The 13951-nt window shown below is 47.1% G+C and overlaps 2 protein-coding genes across 2 annotated transcripts in view; both read right to left on the bottom strand.

Moving 5' to 3' along the window:
- The window catches only part of LOC149333448 (cytochrome P450 2U1-like), a 447818-nt gene that overhangs the window by 109320 nt on the left and 324547 nt on the right, over positions 1 to 13951 (bottom strand). The gene's annotated exons all lie outside the window — the stretch shown is intronic.
- Positions 11055 to 13951, bottom strand: part of LOC149333455 (cytochrome P450 2C23-like) — a 28028-nt gene continuing 25131 nt past the window's right edge. The window contains exons 9-10 of the mRNA XM_089557724.1: positions 11847 to 12037; positions 11055 to 11245 (exon numbers count right to left, since the gene is read on the bottom strand). Coding sequence (XP_089413850.1) covers positions 11055 to 11245; positions 11847 to 12037 — 382 coding nt within the window. The remainder of the gene's footprint in view (positions 11246 to 11846; positions 12038 to 13951) is intronic.

The raw sequence follows: 13951 nt of genomic DNA, 5'->3' as shown, positions 1-13951 counted from the left end.
GAACGACACCCCCTTTACCTGGGGCCCTGCTCAAGAGAACTCATTTTCAACCCTCGTCCATTTGCTGACCACTCCGCCCATCTTAGCACATTTTGACCCGTCGTCTCCCACAGAGGTTCGCACGGACGCCTCCGGATATGGCATCGGCGCCGTCCTAGCCCAACGTCAACAGGGTCAAGATCGAGTCATCGCTTATGCCAGCCGCCTACTTTCAGCCGCAGAGCAAAATTACACCATTACTGAGCGCGAGTGTCTTGCCCTTGTCTGGGCAGTAGCTAAATTCAGACCCTACCTGTTCGGCCGTTCATTCGCTGTTGTCACTGATCACCACGCTCTCTGTTGGCTGTCTTCACTAAAAGTTCCCACCGGTCGCCTTGGTTGCTGGGCATTGCGCCTCCAAGAATACTCATACTCCGTCGTGTACAAGTCAGGGCGCCATCACCAGGACACTGACTGTTTATCCCGATACCCTGTGGAACCACCTGACCTAGAGGACGCTGAGACCCTGCCCTGCCTCTTAGCTATCTCCTATCTTGCCGATATTGCCAACGAACAGCGCCATGACTCATCTTTACGTCCTATCTTTGATGGCATCCGTTCTGCAAACCGATCTCCTTCTCTGAACCTTTATGTGCTCCAGAACGGCATTTTGTATCGCCGAAACCTACGCTCCGATGGCCCTCCGCTCCTGCTCGTGATACCCCAACGTCTACGCTCTTCTGTCCTTGAAGAACTGCACGATCTGCCGACAGCCGGTCACCTTGGCGTGTCCCGCACGTACGCTCGGGTGCGGCATCGCTTCTTTTGGCCTGGTCTCTATCGTTCCGTCAAGCGTTACGTGGCCTCTTGCGACCTGTGTCAACGTCGGAAAAGGCCCTCCACTTTGCCTGCCGGTCTTCTGCAACCCATCGACATACCTCCGGAACCTTTTCACCGTGTTGGCCTCGACCTTCTTGGCCCTTTTCCGACGTCCCTCTCCGGCAACAAGTGGATCGCTGTCGCAACTGATTATACGACTCGGTACGCCATCACGCGTGCTTTGCCGTCCAGCTGCGCTACCGATGTTGCCGATTTTCTTCTGCAAGACGTCATCCTTCACCACGGCGCCCCTCGTCAACTGCTCACCGACCGCGGTCGTTATTTTCTATCCAGAGTAGTTCACGACATTCTTCGTTCGTGTGACACGCAGCACCAGCTAGCGATAGCTTACCACCCACAAACCAATGGGCTTACGGAAAGGTTCAACCGCACGCTCACCGACATGTTAGCCATGTACGTGTCGCCAGACCACCGAGATTGGGACGCAGCCTTGCCTTATGTGACATTTGCATATAACTCTTCCCTTCATGACAGAACAGGCTATTCTCCTTTCTACCTTCTGTTTGGTAGGCATCCCACCTTGCCTTTGGACACACTCATGCCGCCTTCTTCAGCCCCCACCACTGCTTACGCTCGGGACGCCATCTCCCAGGCCACGCTCGCGCGCCAAATAGCACGTAGTAGGCTCCAAGCCTCTCAAGTTTCCCAGAAGTCAGCCTATGACCGCCGTCACCAGGCCGTCGAATATACCCCAGGATCACTCGTCCTTCTATGGACGCCCTCTCGCAGCGTCGTTCTCTCCGAGAAGCTCCTTTCGCACTACCGTGGCCCTTACCGTGTCGTGCGCCGTGTTATCGACGTGAACTATGAAATTGCTCCCCTTGAAACCTCGCCATCGTCCTCTGGCGGCACCACCGACATCGTCCACGTCTGTCGCCTTAAACCTTATCACGACGCCCATACGTCGCCGCCCTAACGCCGAGACGGCGTTTCAGCAGCCGGGAGTCCTGATGCGGGTAGACGACGACGACAAAGAGCGATGGCACGAGTGGGCAGAGTAGAAGACGACAACGAAGTTCGGACTGTGTTCTCGGTGGTGCCGCTCGCAGCTGTTCTTGTCTATTTGTAAATATCTGTAAATATATTCTTTCCCGCAACAATATGCTTCGCATTTGACTAGGCTTAACCTTAGCTAAGCCTCAGCCATTTTTTAAAGATAATGACACGTGGGATCACAACCGTGTTTAGAAATGCCAACAGAACTCTGCATGGGTTCCCCAACAGGCGCTCTGTGCTTAAAGATGTGAGTTTAAGTTCTGCACCACACATCGTCTCTGGCAGTGTTCTTTTCACAGTTGCTGTAAAACATAACGCAGTATAGCTTCCCTCCGGTGTTGTGGCTGTTGCCGATCTGTCGTGTATTATACATCGGTTGTACGGTAGATGTTGAAAAGTATTCTTTTAAGAATCTAAAAAGAGTCTTTCGCAACTAAGCATCATTATTGTTGTTTACTGGTGACTGTATACATTCATTCAGTATCCTACATAGAGTGTTCTACGATTACCTGCTGGGAAACCTGGCGGCGCTGCACTTCAGCCACCATGGACGCTCAAAGCATCATGGTCCGGTGAGCTACTTGGTGCTAGACAGTAGGATTTTTTCGGGAACACACAGTGGCGTTACTGAGATGTCGAATTCCGAAAACGTTGTCGATGTGCGCGCCTTGGGCGCAGAAAACTTTGACGCGAACGTAGTGCGCAAAAGCCATAGTAGCGAAAACGCAACAGCTTACGCCAATAATACGTTTCTCTTTTCCGAACTGCCATTAAAAAACCTATTAAAGTGTTTAAGCAGCAACGTTGTTTTTTGAAAATATATACATATTTTTTTAATGCGCCTGTCAAGAACGGAATATTAGTTTATGTGGTGTGTAATACTTGACCAATAGGAGAGCTAGCCATCTCTTATTTTTGGCAAACTGCATTTGCATGCTTTTCTGCTCATTTGTTGCAATTCCCAGACAGGATGTTAAATGTTAGGGCATTTTTGATTATCGGACATTGTTTATTTCTGCATTATTTTTACCCAAAAGTTATGGTTCTGCAGTCGGTAGCTCACCGGCTCATGATTCTCTGAGCACGCATGGTGGCTGAAGTAGTCTTGAGGGAGCTCCATGCAAACTCCCATAGACAGAGCGCCAGCTTTCCCTCTAGGTAACAGTAAGAAACTCTACGGAATCCCAAAATCGCATGACGATCCCGGTGTCGATTTGGCCTAACATCCTTGCAATGTGCTCGGCAGGTTCTGGGCAGATGCAGAACGGGAGTGATGTGGTGCTTATTGCCGAGAGATTTCATTGCGCGCCAGCTTGTAGCTCCAGATTCATTGAACAGCCCTTTCTTTGTTCCACCTACTGTAAGAGAATTGCTCGTCTTCTTCGTCTGAGAAAAAACACGTGCACCATCAATAGTGCACAAAGCGACTCCCTCACTCTGAAGCTACCCTGTCACATACTTACGCATGCGGGCAGTGCATTGCTTCCTGCTTGTTTAGAGTACAGAAGAAGAACTGATCACCTGTCACTAGTGCCGTCTTATCTGCTGTTTATTGTATCGTGGCAGCTATTGCAAAATAATTCATTTTACTTCTTTTTCGCGCCGAATGTGCGTCCTTTCTTGAGTATGGCATGCACATCAAAATATATAACATATCGCAGAGCATAGTTTCTAAATGTCAGTGTGTTACAGAAAGGTATGGCGCAATGTGTCACGGATCACCTTTGCGCACAGTGGTACATGCTGACCGACATGATTATCACTATATTGGCGCATTTTGTTCATGTCTTACACTGAACCAGTTCTGTGTTCTGATGTCTGCATGGTTTTGGTAGTTTGTGTATACTTCTTCACTGCTGCCACCATATAGGCAGCGATCTCACATTTCATCAGAAATCTTACTATGACCGTTACTAAAACGCTAGTTCATGCCAAGCTCGTTCTTGGTGTTGAAAATTCTAAAAGCAAGGCAGTATGTTTGCCGCACATTCATTTCTCCTCATATAGAAAAAAATATAGTTAACGCAATGTGGCGTACTATGGCCGAAAGTTAGCATAGACGGAAAATGAGTACCCGGTACTAATAATTCTTTGGTTATTGGGGCGCTCCTTATGGCTGGTTTATCCGGTTCACTGAATATGGATAGCAAATTTGTGGTTGCATCTTTTTCTCCTAGTTATCGTGTGTAAGACATTAGCGGTCGGGAAGTATACCACTATATCGATCCATGTAAACTAAACTATTTGATAATTCCTCTCTTCTCGAATGAGCTTTTAATTTTAAATTCAACCATCAAACAATATATTCTACATAAAAGCTCAGCACAGGTCACGTGCGACACAAGTGAAGTGTGAGAAACAACACCTACGTCAATTTACTGCGCTGAAATACTTACGTCGGCTTTCTGCAAATTGTGTTATGGCCGCAGTTGACACTCCAGTGGTTATATTAGTGTTTCCGTCGACTCACGTGGCGTATTTTCTTGGGATGGCGTTTCGCACACGAACAAACATACACAGGAAGAGGCAGAAGACAGAATGACCGCAGGGGAGCATACTCTTTCTGTAAGAAAAAGAGGCGGGGCGAACTTGCCTGCCCATTGCATTTCATGCTGTGGTTGTGAGCCGATGCTCAAATACATCAAGATTCTGGGCAAGAGTAAAAGCAAAATAGCCCGCGAACTTTTAGAAGCTTTCCACAACAGAGAAAAAGGCGAAAATTGTATAGGTGATACCTCGGTCACCTTATATGATAGGGAAAGGAATTTCATCCTGACCTAGGCAGGCCTGACTTGCTATCCCTTCCCCCAATCCTTCTTTTTTCCCTCTCTCTATTCTGTTTTGCACGTGTATATGCTGCATATATATTCTGTTGCGAAAGAAATAAATCTAGCTGATAGTTTGCGCTCTTTCTGTCTTCTGCTCCTTCCTGTGTATGTTTGTTCTTGTGCGCAACGCCATCCCAAGAAAGCTATGCACCAACTCGCCCAGCAAGAAGTTATTCTACATCACGTGGCGTATATTGAGCTCTGACGCCTTAACATACCTTCCGCTTTGTGCACCAAATCCAGAAAGGTATGAGAGACTAAATTCACTCGGAAACGTGCTATTAAAAACTTCTATACATCTATAAATTAAATGATCGGCGCAAGAGAAGAGAATGTGGGGATGTGTGCACAATAATATCCTACGTATTATCACAGAGAAGGAAACATGCAGCAAAATTTAGGTGCCTACACTTTTTTCAGAAAATTTCAACAGATGCGCACATGTTCACAACGTATCTTCTATGTAGTTGTGTGTTCATATATATTCAACATTAGAGAGATCAAGAAAGCGTGCTCGAGTGCGCACTTTGTAAACGAAAAGTGCACCGGCTCGGCTCTTAAAAGTTTATAAACGTTTTTCCCAGCTGTTCTGTACAGCTTTCTGATATCGTTAATATATAGATCGCTCCACAGTTCACATTTTTCGAAACCAATTTTTGGGAAGACACTGACAGTTTGTGTCAATATAGATTTTTGGAACAGCAGCACAAGTTTCATTGGTAGAATAAAATAAAAATCTCGGTCCATTTTATGGCTTGGTACACTTTCATGGCTTACATGGCTTAGTATACTTTCTTTACGTAAGACACAATAGTCTCAAGCAAAGCATTCGGGGTGTTTTTAGCACTTCTTCCATTATATGGTATATTGTTTAGCGGACCTCAACGTGCTAATCTTACATGTCGAAATGTTTGTTTTAGGCTAGGATTTTCTGTTGGCCTAGAAAAAATGTAGCTCTGAATATAGGCAATTCAATAATGAATCTCAGGTAGGTATCTAGCACTCGGGCGCATTTTACACGCCTATAAGCTGACTGTGAAAAGGATATATAGTTACTGTCAAATTCGTTAATTGCGTAGACAGACTATTTTTGATCATTTACAATAAGTATGATTCCTTGGAGTGCAGCCGGCGATTTCTTATTATTTGGAAAAGCGTACCTTATCACGGCTATTGGAACAATTCTCTGACTTATACTTCAATGTACTCGATTTCAAAGATCAAGTGCACAGCTGCGAACGGTACAGAAGCAGTCTGCATGAAAACATAGAGAGGCGCGTTACTCCGCTTTTGTTTTGTGGCACAGTGGTCTCATCATGTGTGAAATGAAGTGTAATAGTGTTTGAAGTGTAATGAAGTGTTTCTCATCATGTGTGAAATGAAGTGTAATAGTGTTTGAAGTGTAATGAAGTGTAATAGTGTTTGAAGTGTAATGAAGTGTTTCTCATCATGTGTGAAATGAAGTGTAATAGTGTTTGAAGTGTAATGAAGTGTTTCTCATCATGTGTGAAATGAAGTGTAATAGTGTTTGAAGTGTAATGAAGTGTTTCTCATCATGTGTGAAATGAAGTGTAATAGTGTTTGAAGTGTAATGAAGTGTTTCTCATCATGTGTGAAATGAAGTGTAATAGTGTTTGAAGTGTAATGGAGTGTTTCTCATCATGTGTGAAATGAAGTGTAATATGGTGGCGTCAGGCGAGCTACCGGGAGCCCAGCGCCGCTATTCGCCGCTAGCGAGACACCGCGACAATACTTCCGCTATACACGGTCGCGTACTCTGCCACATCTGCTCGACCTCCCGTAGCTGTGCAGTTGTCGCCGCAGCCCCCGGGCACGGGCGTACTGCTCTTGCACCGCCACCTGTAGTCAGCCCGCGCGCCGGACCTCTCCGGCGTTCAGCAGCTGGTTTCTGCTCATTTGTAGGGTTCGATGCATACCACTGTAGTAACTTGCAGAACACGCGCTTTAGATCCGGGTCAGTGATGCGCTCGCCATGACAGTGGTGAAACATACACAAGAGATTGCGCCAATCGGCGGGTAGCATGTGCCGCAACCGGAAATAAACAAACTGCGTGGCGATGCCCGACACTTTTATAGGCGGGGCACAGTATCGACCTGATTCCTTCATTTTTCTCACGCTGAAGTCTTTTAGCGGACACTTCACTTCTATTCGCCCATATATTCGACGTTATTAAAGCAAGCTCGAAAATTCTTGCGGTGGACTGATGAATGATGGAATATATATCGATCGTCTGCTTGACTTAGCTCACTTAACATCATTCCCTACTCTCTTTAAATGCAATTATGGAAACTTGGCATGCAGTGCTAGCTTAGTAGCGTAGAATAACGAGAAACCCTCCACCACTGCGTGGTCTAGAACCAAACTGTAGGTGTATGGCACAAAATAGGGTCTCTTGTTCATTGTTTTGACTTTGCACTCTGCTTAGCTTGGCTCAGCTTGTGTTTAGTGTCTTTCCACATTTGAGTAGCCCCTTTCTGGTAATTTTTGGTTGAAGTTATTGCGAATTTTTATTTCACTCGAAGAGGATAAAAAGTTTACCCACTGGCAGCATTTACCGCTTTGGTGTGCAGGTCGAATGAGAATGGGCAACTAAACAACAATTGTCGTGATGAAAATTCTGAACAGTTTACGTACAAGGCACATAGTTAGTTTTTACGGTATGAGCCTTTATACAGAGCCCACTTCAAGCCGACCCGGGGATCAAGCCCGTTCGAGGTCACCGTTGGAAACAAACAGGAGGTAAATATGAAACAAATGTTGAAGAGGCGGTGATCGGTGAAAGAAGGCACTAAGTAGCGGAAGAATATGGGGGAATGCTGCTGCTGACAGAGATATTCAAAGAAGAGATAAACTCGCCGCCTGCGCTCGCTACCGGAGCCGCGAAGACAATAGGTAACGTGATCCAGTTTTATCGGCTCGGTGTTTCTCCCGCCGGCCGCCTGCAGCTAGGAAGTGAAGTGTGAAGTACGAGGGAGCTCAGGCAACATTCTTTCTGTGGGTGGCCAAAGAAACAAATTAAAAAAAAAAAACAACCGTCCTTGGCGGAGCAGCGGCCCTTGTGCTGTATTTTATACACCAGTTCTTATTACACTTTAATCAAGGAGACAGGCATCTCGGACCAGCAGAACTTTCAGTGCATAACCCAAATCCAAAATAAATGAAAATTATAGTATTCACGCGCATGCTCAGGGGGTCATTGTTGATGAAGCCCAGCTGTGCTCACCGCCGAGCGAGAAGTCGAACGGCGGCGTAGTTAGTGAGAAGGGCGAGCGACCAAGACCACCAAGCAGCGACAGCGGCTTGTCCGAGGGCTGCCGTCTCGGACGAGGTGTTATGGTACGAGTGTGTCCTCCCAAGCGCTACAGGGAGCTCCCAAAGAGCATCAGGTCTACTCGCTCTGCCACTTCGCGGTGCAAGGCATAAGGACTACAGCTAGAACAAAGCGCCGCCACGAGATACGTGCCTGCCAAGGTGGCCCTATTCGCTCACTACTATGCCAACAACTGCTTGGCGAACGGCGCCCACAGCTTCCCGCGGGTATCGGAGCGCTCCCGTGCCTTTCCTGCAATCATAGCTTGCAACCCAAGTCCGCAGATTGCGGCATCCGGCTCCCAGAGCCAACGAGACTGAACGGTGAATACTTGATACTATATACAAGAAATATCGGGCCACAGTTCAGGCTTCAACACTATCTCGCTTCCGGTTTGCTCTTCTCCGCGGACTGGTCGGTTTCACGCTCCATGTGCGGACCTCGTGGTTGCAACTTCCAAACGTTTCTCAAAGAAAAGAGTAAAAAAAAAAGACTAGCATACCAGGTATTTCCTTCGTGCTCCCAATCTGCTCACCTCGCTGCCAAGAAAGCATATTAACCTTGCTATAGTCGGATACACCTCAAGACTGAAGCGGCAAATGCCCCTCAGAGGATACCTTCCAGGTAATCGCATCTACTGATCCTGCCCCTTGACCGATTTCCCTTTCTCCCCCTTGACGGCGCCTTGCGACCTCCAGGCGTGAAAGCGCAAGGGATGGAAGATGAATGGGGAGAGAGAGAGAGAGAGAGAAACTTTATTTGAAGAGGAATTCGGGGCACGCCCCAGGGTCCCCGCACAACCCCACTGCATTCAAGTGTTTGTTCCTAAGGTGCACAACAATGGCAGCCCGGCCGGTGGCGATGGTCTGCACGGCCGGGTCCTCCAAGCGCAGCAGAGTCTCCCAGTCCTCCCTGTCCTAGTTCCCAGTATATGGGGAACCACCACGCCTTAATCCGATTAGCTACAGCCTCATCGAAATCAGTTGACGCCATTCGCTGGGCGCTTCGTACGAGTTCGCATGGAGGATAAACGCGAAGGCTGTGCGATATTAGTGCGCGTTAAAGATCCTCAGGTGGTCGAAATAATTCTGGAGCCCTCCAATACTTCACCTCTTTCTCTCTTCTTTCACTCCTGCCTACGTCCCTTCCCTTTCGGCGCGATTCGGTGTTCTAACGAGATGTGAGATCATTGCTGCGCCATTTTCTTTTCTGAAAAACCAATTTTCAAGTTTTCATTCGCTGCAGGGCCTCCTTTGAAAGGCCCCTGCCACTTCGTTCATGAGCTGTATCCGATTGTAGCAGCTCCGAATTCGGCTCAGGGCTAACGCTGCTCAAGTCCGGGTGGACATTCCAGGAATCGAACTGGCTTTCGCCCTTTCCCAAGAGCTTCCCCACGTTGGTCCTCCTGGCTCTAGGGAACATAGGAAGGACAAAACGTTTACCATCAAATTCTATTTATTACACCCGAAAATAATGCGCAGAGCGGGCTCAATAGCTACAAACCATCTACTAGGCATCCTTAAAAATTAAAAGGATACGTAAGAAGTATTTCTGACTAACCGGATGGGGTGGGGGTGCGACTTCGGCGGTATCCGCGGTGAGCATTTGTACGCGCAGAGAATGGCGGCCGGTCCTTCAGTGCGCGCTGCATTTTTGGGAGGCGATACCATCCCGAAGCATTTGCCGGGGAAGGCGGCCAGAGCGCGCGATTGGTGCCTTGCTTCACTGCCCGGAAGCAGAAGTCCGGCGGCAAAGTACGACAGGCCATGCGTGTGCCTGCCGCGGGACGCGCCGAGAGCGTGCGGCCGCAACCACTTGCGACGCAGTCCGGAACCCGAAGAGACTCACCGGCTCCGCGGAGTTACGCGCAGCCTTCTAGGTGGCGCTTCTTTGGCTGCTTCCGCTTTCCCCATGAGTGAGCCCAGCCCATCACCCAGCCGAATCTCTCCCGACACGGGATAATGATGATGGCCGGCCGCGTCCAAATGGAAGGGGATGCAGGTTTGGCACAAAGAAGAAGATGGTCTCAAGTGGAGCAAGAAGCTTATGCTCCCTCTGACTCGGACATGTACGCATTTGTTTCTGTTGGGAAAGTGGTAAATTTCACTTATATGAGCGGAGTTCTGCGTATGCCTCCCATATTAGCATGTTCTTTGCCTTTCATGCGTGAAAGTATCGTGTGCTTTATTGCTTGCTTTTCTGACGGATTGCTTGTTGTTTTTGTGTTGGGTTTAATGGCGCATAAGCGGGTAAGGCTATCATGCGCCAAGCTCAGGGTGTACAAAATTGTGTTATATAGGATTTTGTACAAAAGTGTAAATGAGCGGTGGTGTAATGGGCCTAAAAAGTTATTTCGTGCAACTTAGTAAAAATGTAAGACAAAATTCTTGAAGTGACTTATGGCGAAATCGGACGGATTGCTTTGATACTAAACGACCACCGCTATCTGCAAGTGGTTGTGGCGCTGGGCTGATGCCCTGAAAAAAAAAGGGTTTGATTCCAGTTTAGGCGGTCGAATTTCGATGGAGGCGAAATTCTGGAGGCCCATGTACTGTGCGATTTCAGTGCACGTTAAAGAACCTCCGCTGGTCGTAATATCCGGAGCCTTTCACTACGGCGTCCCGCATAGCCTGAGTTCCTTTGGGACGTTCAATCCACATAAACCAAACTTTAAATCTTGATATGAAACGTGTTACAAACATACGCCCCCAAATTTTGTCACACTTTAGCTCATATCCAACAGCGGCTCACACTCTCCGCTTTCTGTTCACCTGTGCTCCCAAAAGAAAAAAAAACACGTACAAGCGACATCAAGCAATTCTGTGTTCGACACTAGCGGGGCCGCTAAGGGTTGACTTTCGTTCAAAAATTACTTTGCCCAGTTACGTATGAGCCACATGCCTTTATTATTTAAAAATACATGCTCCAATATTAAAAGTGAGGAAGTGCTTTTCATCGAACAATGTGCCACTTGCCGTGATAAAAATGTCGGTGTTCTAAACATCATCAAAACGCCGTCTCAAGTCTTATTGGCGTGTCGTGGAAGAAAACGAAGTGTCACGCTGTCCAGTCTGCCACGGCGGATCACGTGATCTTCCAGATCCAAATCACACGGCTCATGAAGGACCACCCGATATCTTTGCAGCAAGAGGGTAATCATTAGGAATGTCTCCATCAGTGCGAATGACTCTCCTGGGCATGACCTCTTTCCTGCAATATAGTTTTTTTGTTTTTTTGCATCATAAAAAGAACAGCGCTGCAGTCGAGGACAAAAAAATTGCGAGACAGGACGTGCCAAAAAGAAAGGAATCAAAGTATACAGTTAACCGCACGAATGGTTATGTAAAATCCTAGGCCTTCCCTTCTTTCATTGGCAGAAGTCCTGTCGTCGAAGCGTTCTTCAGTGAATGACACTCCGCTTCTGCCCCTATTTGCTCGGTCCCACGCATAGATTACAATTTATGGAAGATTTTAGTGCGCCTCTTCGTGTTCGATATCCGTATCGCGTGCCGAAAGTTGGAACGAGAAAGCGACAATCCTCTGAACTTTTCATATATTAACTCACTGTTCCCGCTTATTTCTAGCCTATTAGCAAAATGGTCACTCACAAACAGTTCTTAAATTTGTTTCAGAAACAAATTTTAACAATTCAGTGTGCATATGAGAAAGTTATAATCGATTGTTTATATGAGCCGAGGCTTACTGCAGCGTTACCTGTTACGCGCCTCAAAATTTACTTTATATTATAGTCTAAGCTTTATCCTCTTCTAACAAGATTGAAGAGAAAAGCGTTCGGAACGTCCGAACTCACCGACAGAAAAAGCAACATGATGATCGGGTTTGTGAGCCATTAGAGATCCATCTTCTTTGAAATATCGATTTGGGTCAAAGACCTGCGGGTCCCTCCAGTACGTCGGGTCATTGTTGACCGCGAAAAGGTTTAAAAGAACCACAGTGCCTTTCGGTATAAAGATGTTGTCCACCACAACGTCGTGGTCGCTCCTATTTGCGCGGAATAAAGAAGAGCGAAGCGTTACATAAAAAAAAACTGCATTAAGCATTTGCTGTAACCACATTGAAACATAAAAATAATGTTTATTTAAACTATAGAAACCAGTTAACTCTCTCCAGGGTCGAAAAAAAATTCTAGACCTAAATTGTCGAATTTAATAATGATGTAATACCGTTCCTATGCGCGAATGTGTCTTCTAAACAAGCGCATTGAGCAAACATCGCCACTTTTTCCTTAACTGGAGGCTGTCACACAACAATCGATGTGCATTACGTGGTATTGAATGCACACCAGCGTCTCTTTCGCTGCTTTCCATTATTTTCTTTCAAATTAGGAATTAAAACCGCTTTTTCAATTGTTGTAAAATGTATTGCTGCCGGGTGGTCTAGTCCTTGTGATGAATGAAAATTACGCTTTAAAACGAAGGCACCACTGGAATGGTTCTAACACCTTTAAATTGGCTAACGGCTTTATATTTAGCACGGGCCCAGAGCGGCGAGCGTTCTGCTCGACAAACTCTGAGCACGCTTTACGCTACGCCGCCGAGTCATTCAGTTCCTTGCCGGTGCAAGTCAGCAATTGGGTTCTAGACTCTTTTCCCAAGCATCTCACCCTAGAAGACTTGAGCACCAGGCCTGGGGAAATCTTGTACCCATTGAAGAAACCGGTGGGTACCCGGCGGCACTGGGGATCGAACCCAGCACCTTCCGAATGCGAGTTTCGTTTGGAAGCCGTTTTCGCTCTCTTCCTGCCGGACTGTCGTCACCAGTACGTTGCAATATATTCAGATAAAGGGGCGCGAACGCGTCGACTTGAATGGCAGATCAGCTCAACTGTGATCAGCAGCAAAACTGAGACGCCCGGAAATCTGTACGGCTAGACCAAAATTAATAAGTGGTGCACGACCCCGCTGCAGCTGACGCTGCCCTGAGGTCGACCACAGCCTCAGTTCCGTGAAAATGTCCAGTTCTTTTTTTACTTTCGCTTAAAGCATTCCACAGGAGCGCTCGGCGCTGGAGACGTCGAGGATACCAGCATAATGTCGGTGCTCCTCCTGAAATCATCCGGATGGCGTTTCCCTCATTGGCGTCGGTTAACCAGAGCAAGATATGCTGTTCGCCCGATTGCAATGCGCCCTTCATTGGCTGCATTTCAACAGGGGTTACCGCTTCCGCCGCCGCACAATGTATTGCATAGTTCAGACCCATTTTGCTGCTTTTTTATCCTGTTGTAATTGAGCTGTACTCACCAATCAGTAGGCAGAAGTTCGCAGCGCCCACACCAGGGGACATTCGGGCGCTTCGCTATTGTGAAACCACAGATATACCAAGCTCTCGACCACGCCAAGTGTACAGAAAACACATACATTGCTGGTTGTTACTTAGGTATCTGTTGTTCTAGCATTTATTATTCACTTCATTACTTTGCAACCATCCGTTAGGTCACCCCCGCGAGGTAAGAAATTTTGCTTGCAACGCTTAACTTTGAGCGAGGTGGTATACATTTGTATTGGAAACATCCGCACAACTGATACAGACACAAAGAAAGCGACAATACAATTCGCTACTCGTGAATAGCGCTTCAATGCAGAAGGTTTCAATATAAGCCCATGCATGAGGCAAAACAACTAACGAAAGAGCATGATCCAGTCCCTTCAAGCGGCACTTGTATATTTCAGGCCGTAAACCTTTACGTGCTAACTTTGGCTGAGGTTCCAAAAAAGTAATTCTTTCCTCTACAGGCTGATAGCTGAATCACTCTCACAAGATTTACTCCTTCTGATGATATGGTAAGCTTCCTTCCACTATCTCCCGCGTCACTTGGTCAGGGTGACTGCGCAAAATACTTGTTCCGGAAAAGAGTGAAGCAGATCCGCGCTTGCGACACTGGCGACAGTGCACTTC

This window comes from Amblyomma mixtum, chromosome 8 (genome assembly GCF_055824585.1).
Source record: "Amblyomma mixtum isolate Tamu chromosome 8, ASM5582458v1, whole genome shotgun sequence".
Classification (NCBI taxonomy): Eukaryota; Metazoa; Arthropoda; class Arachnida; order Ixodida; family Ixodidae; genus Amblyomma; species Amblyomma mixtum.
This window is presented reverse-complemented; position numbering and strand designations above follow the sequence as displayed.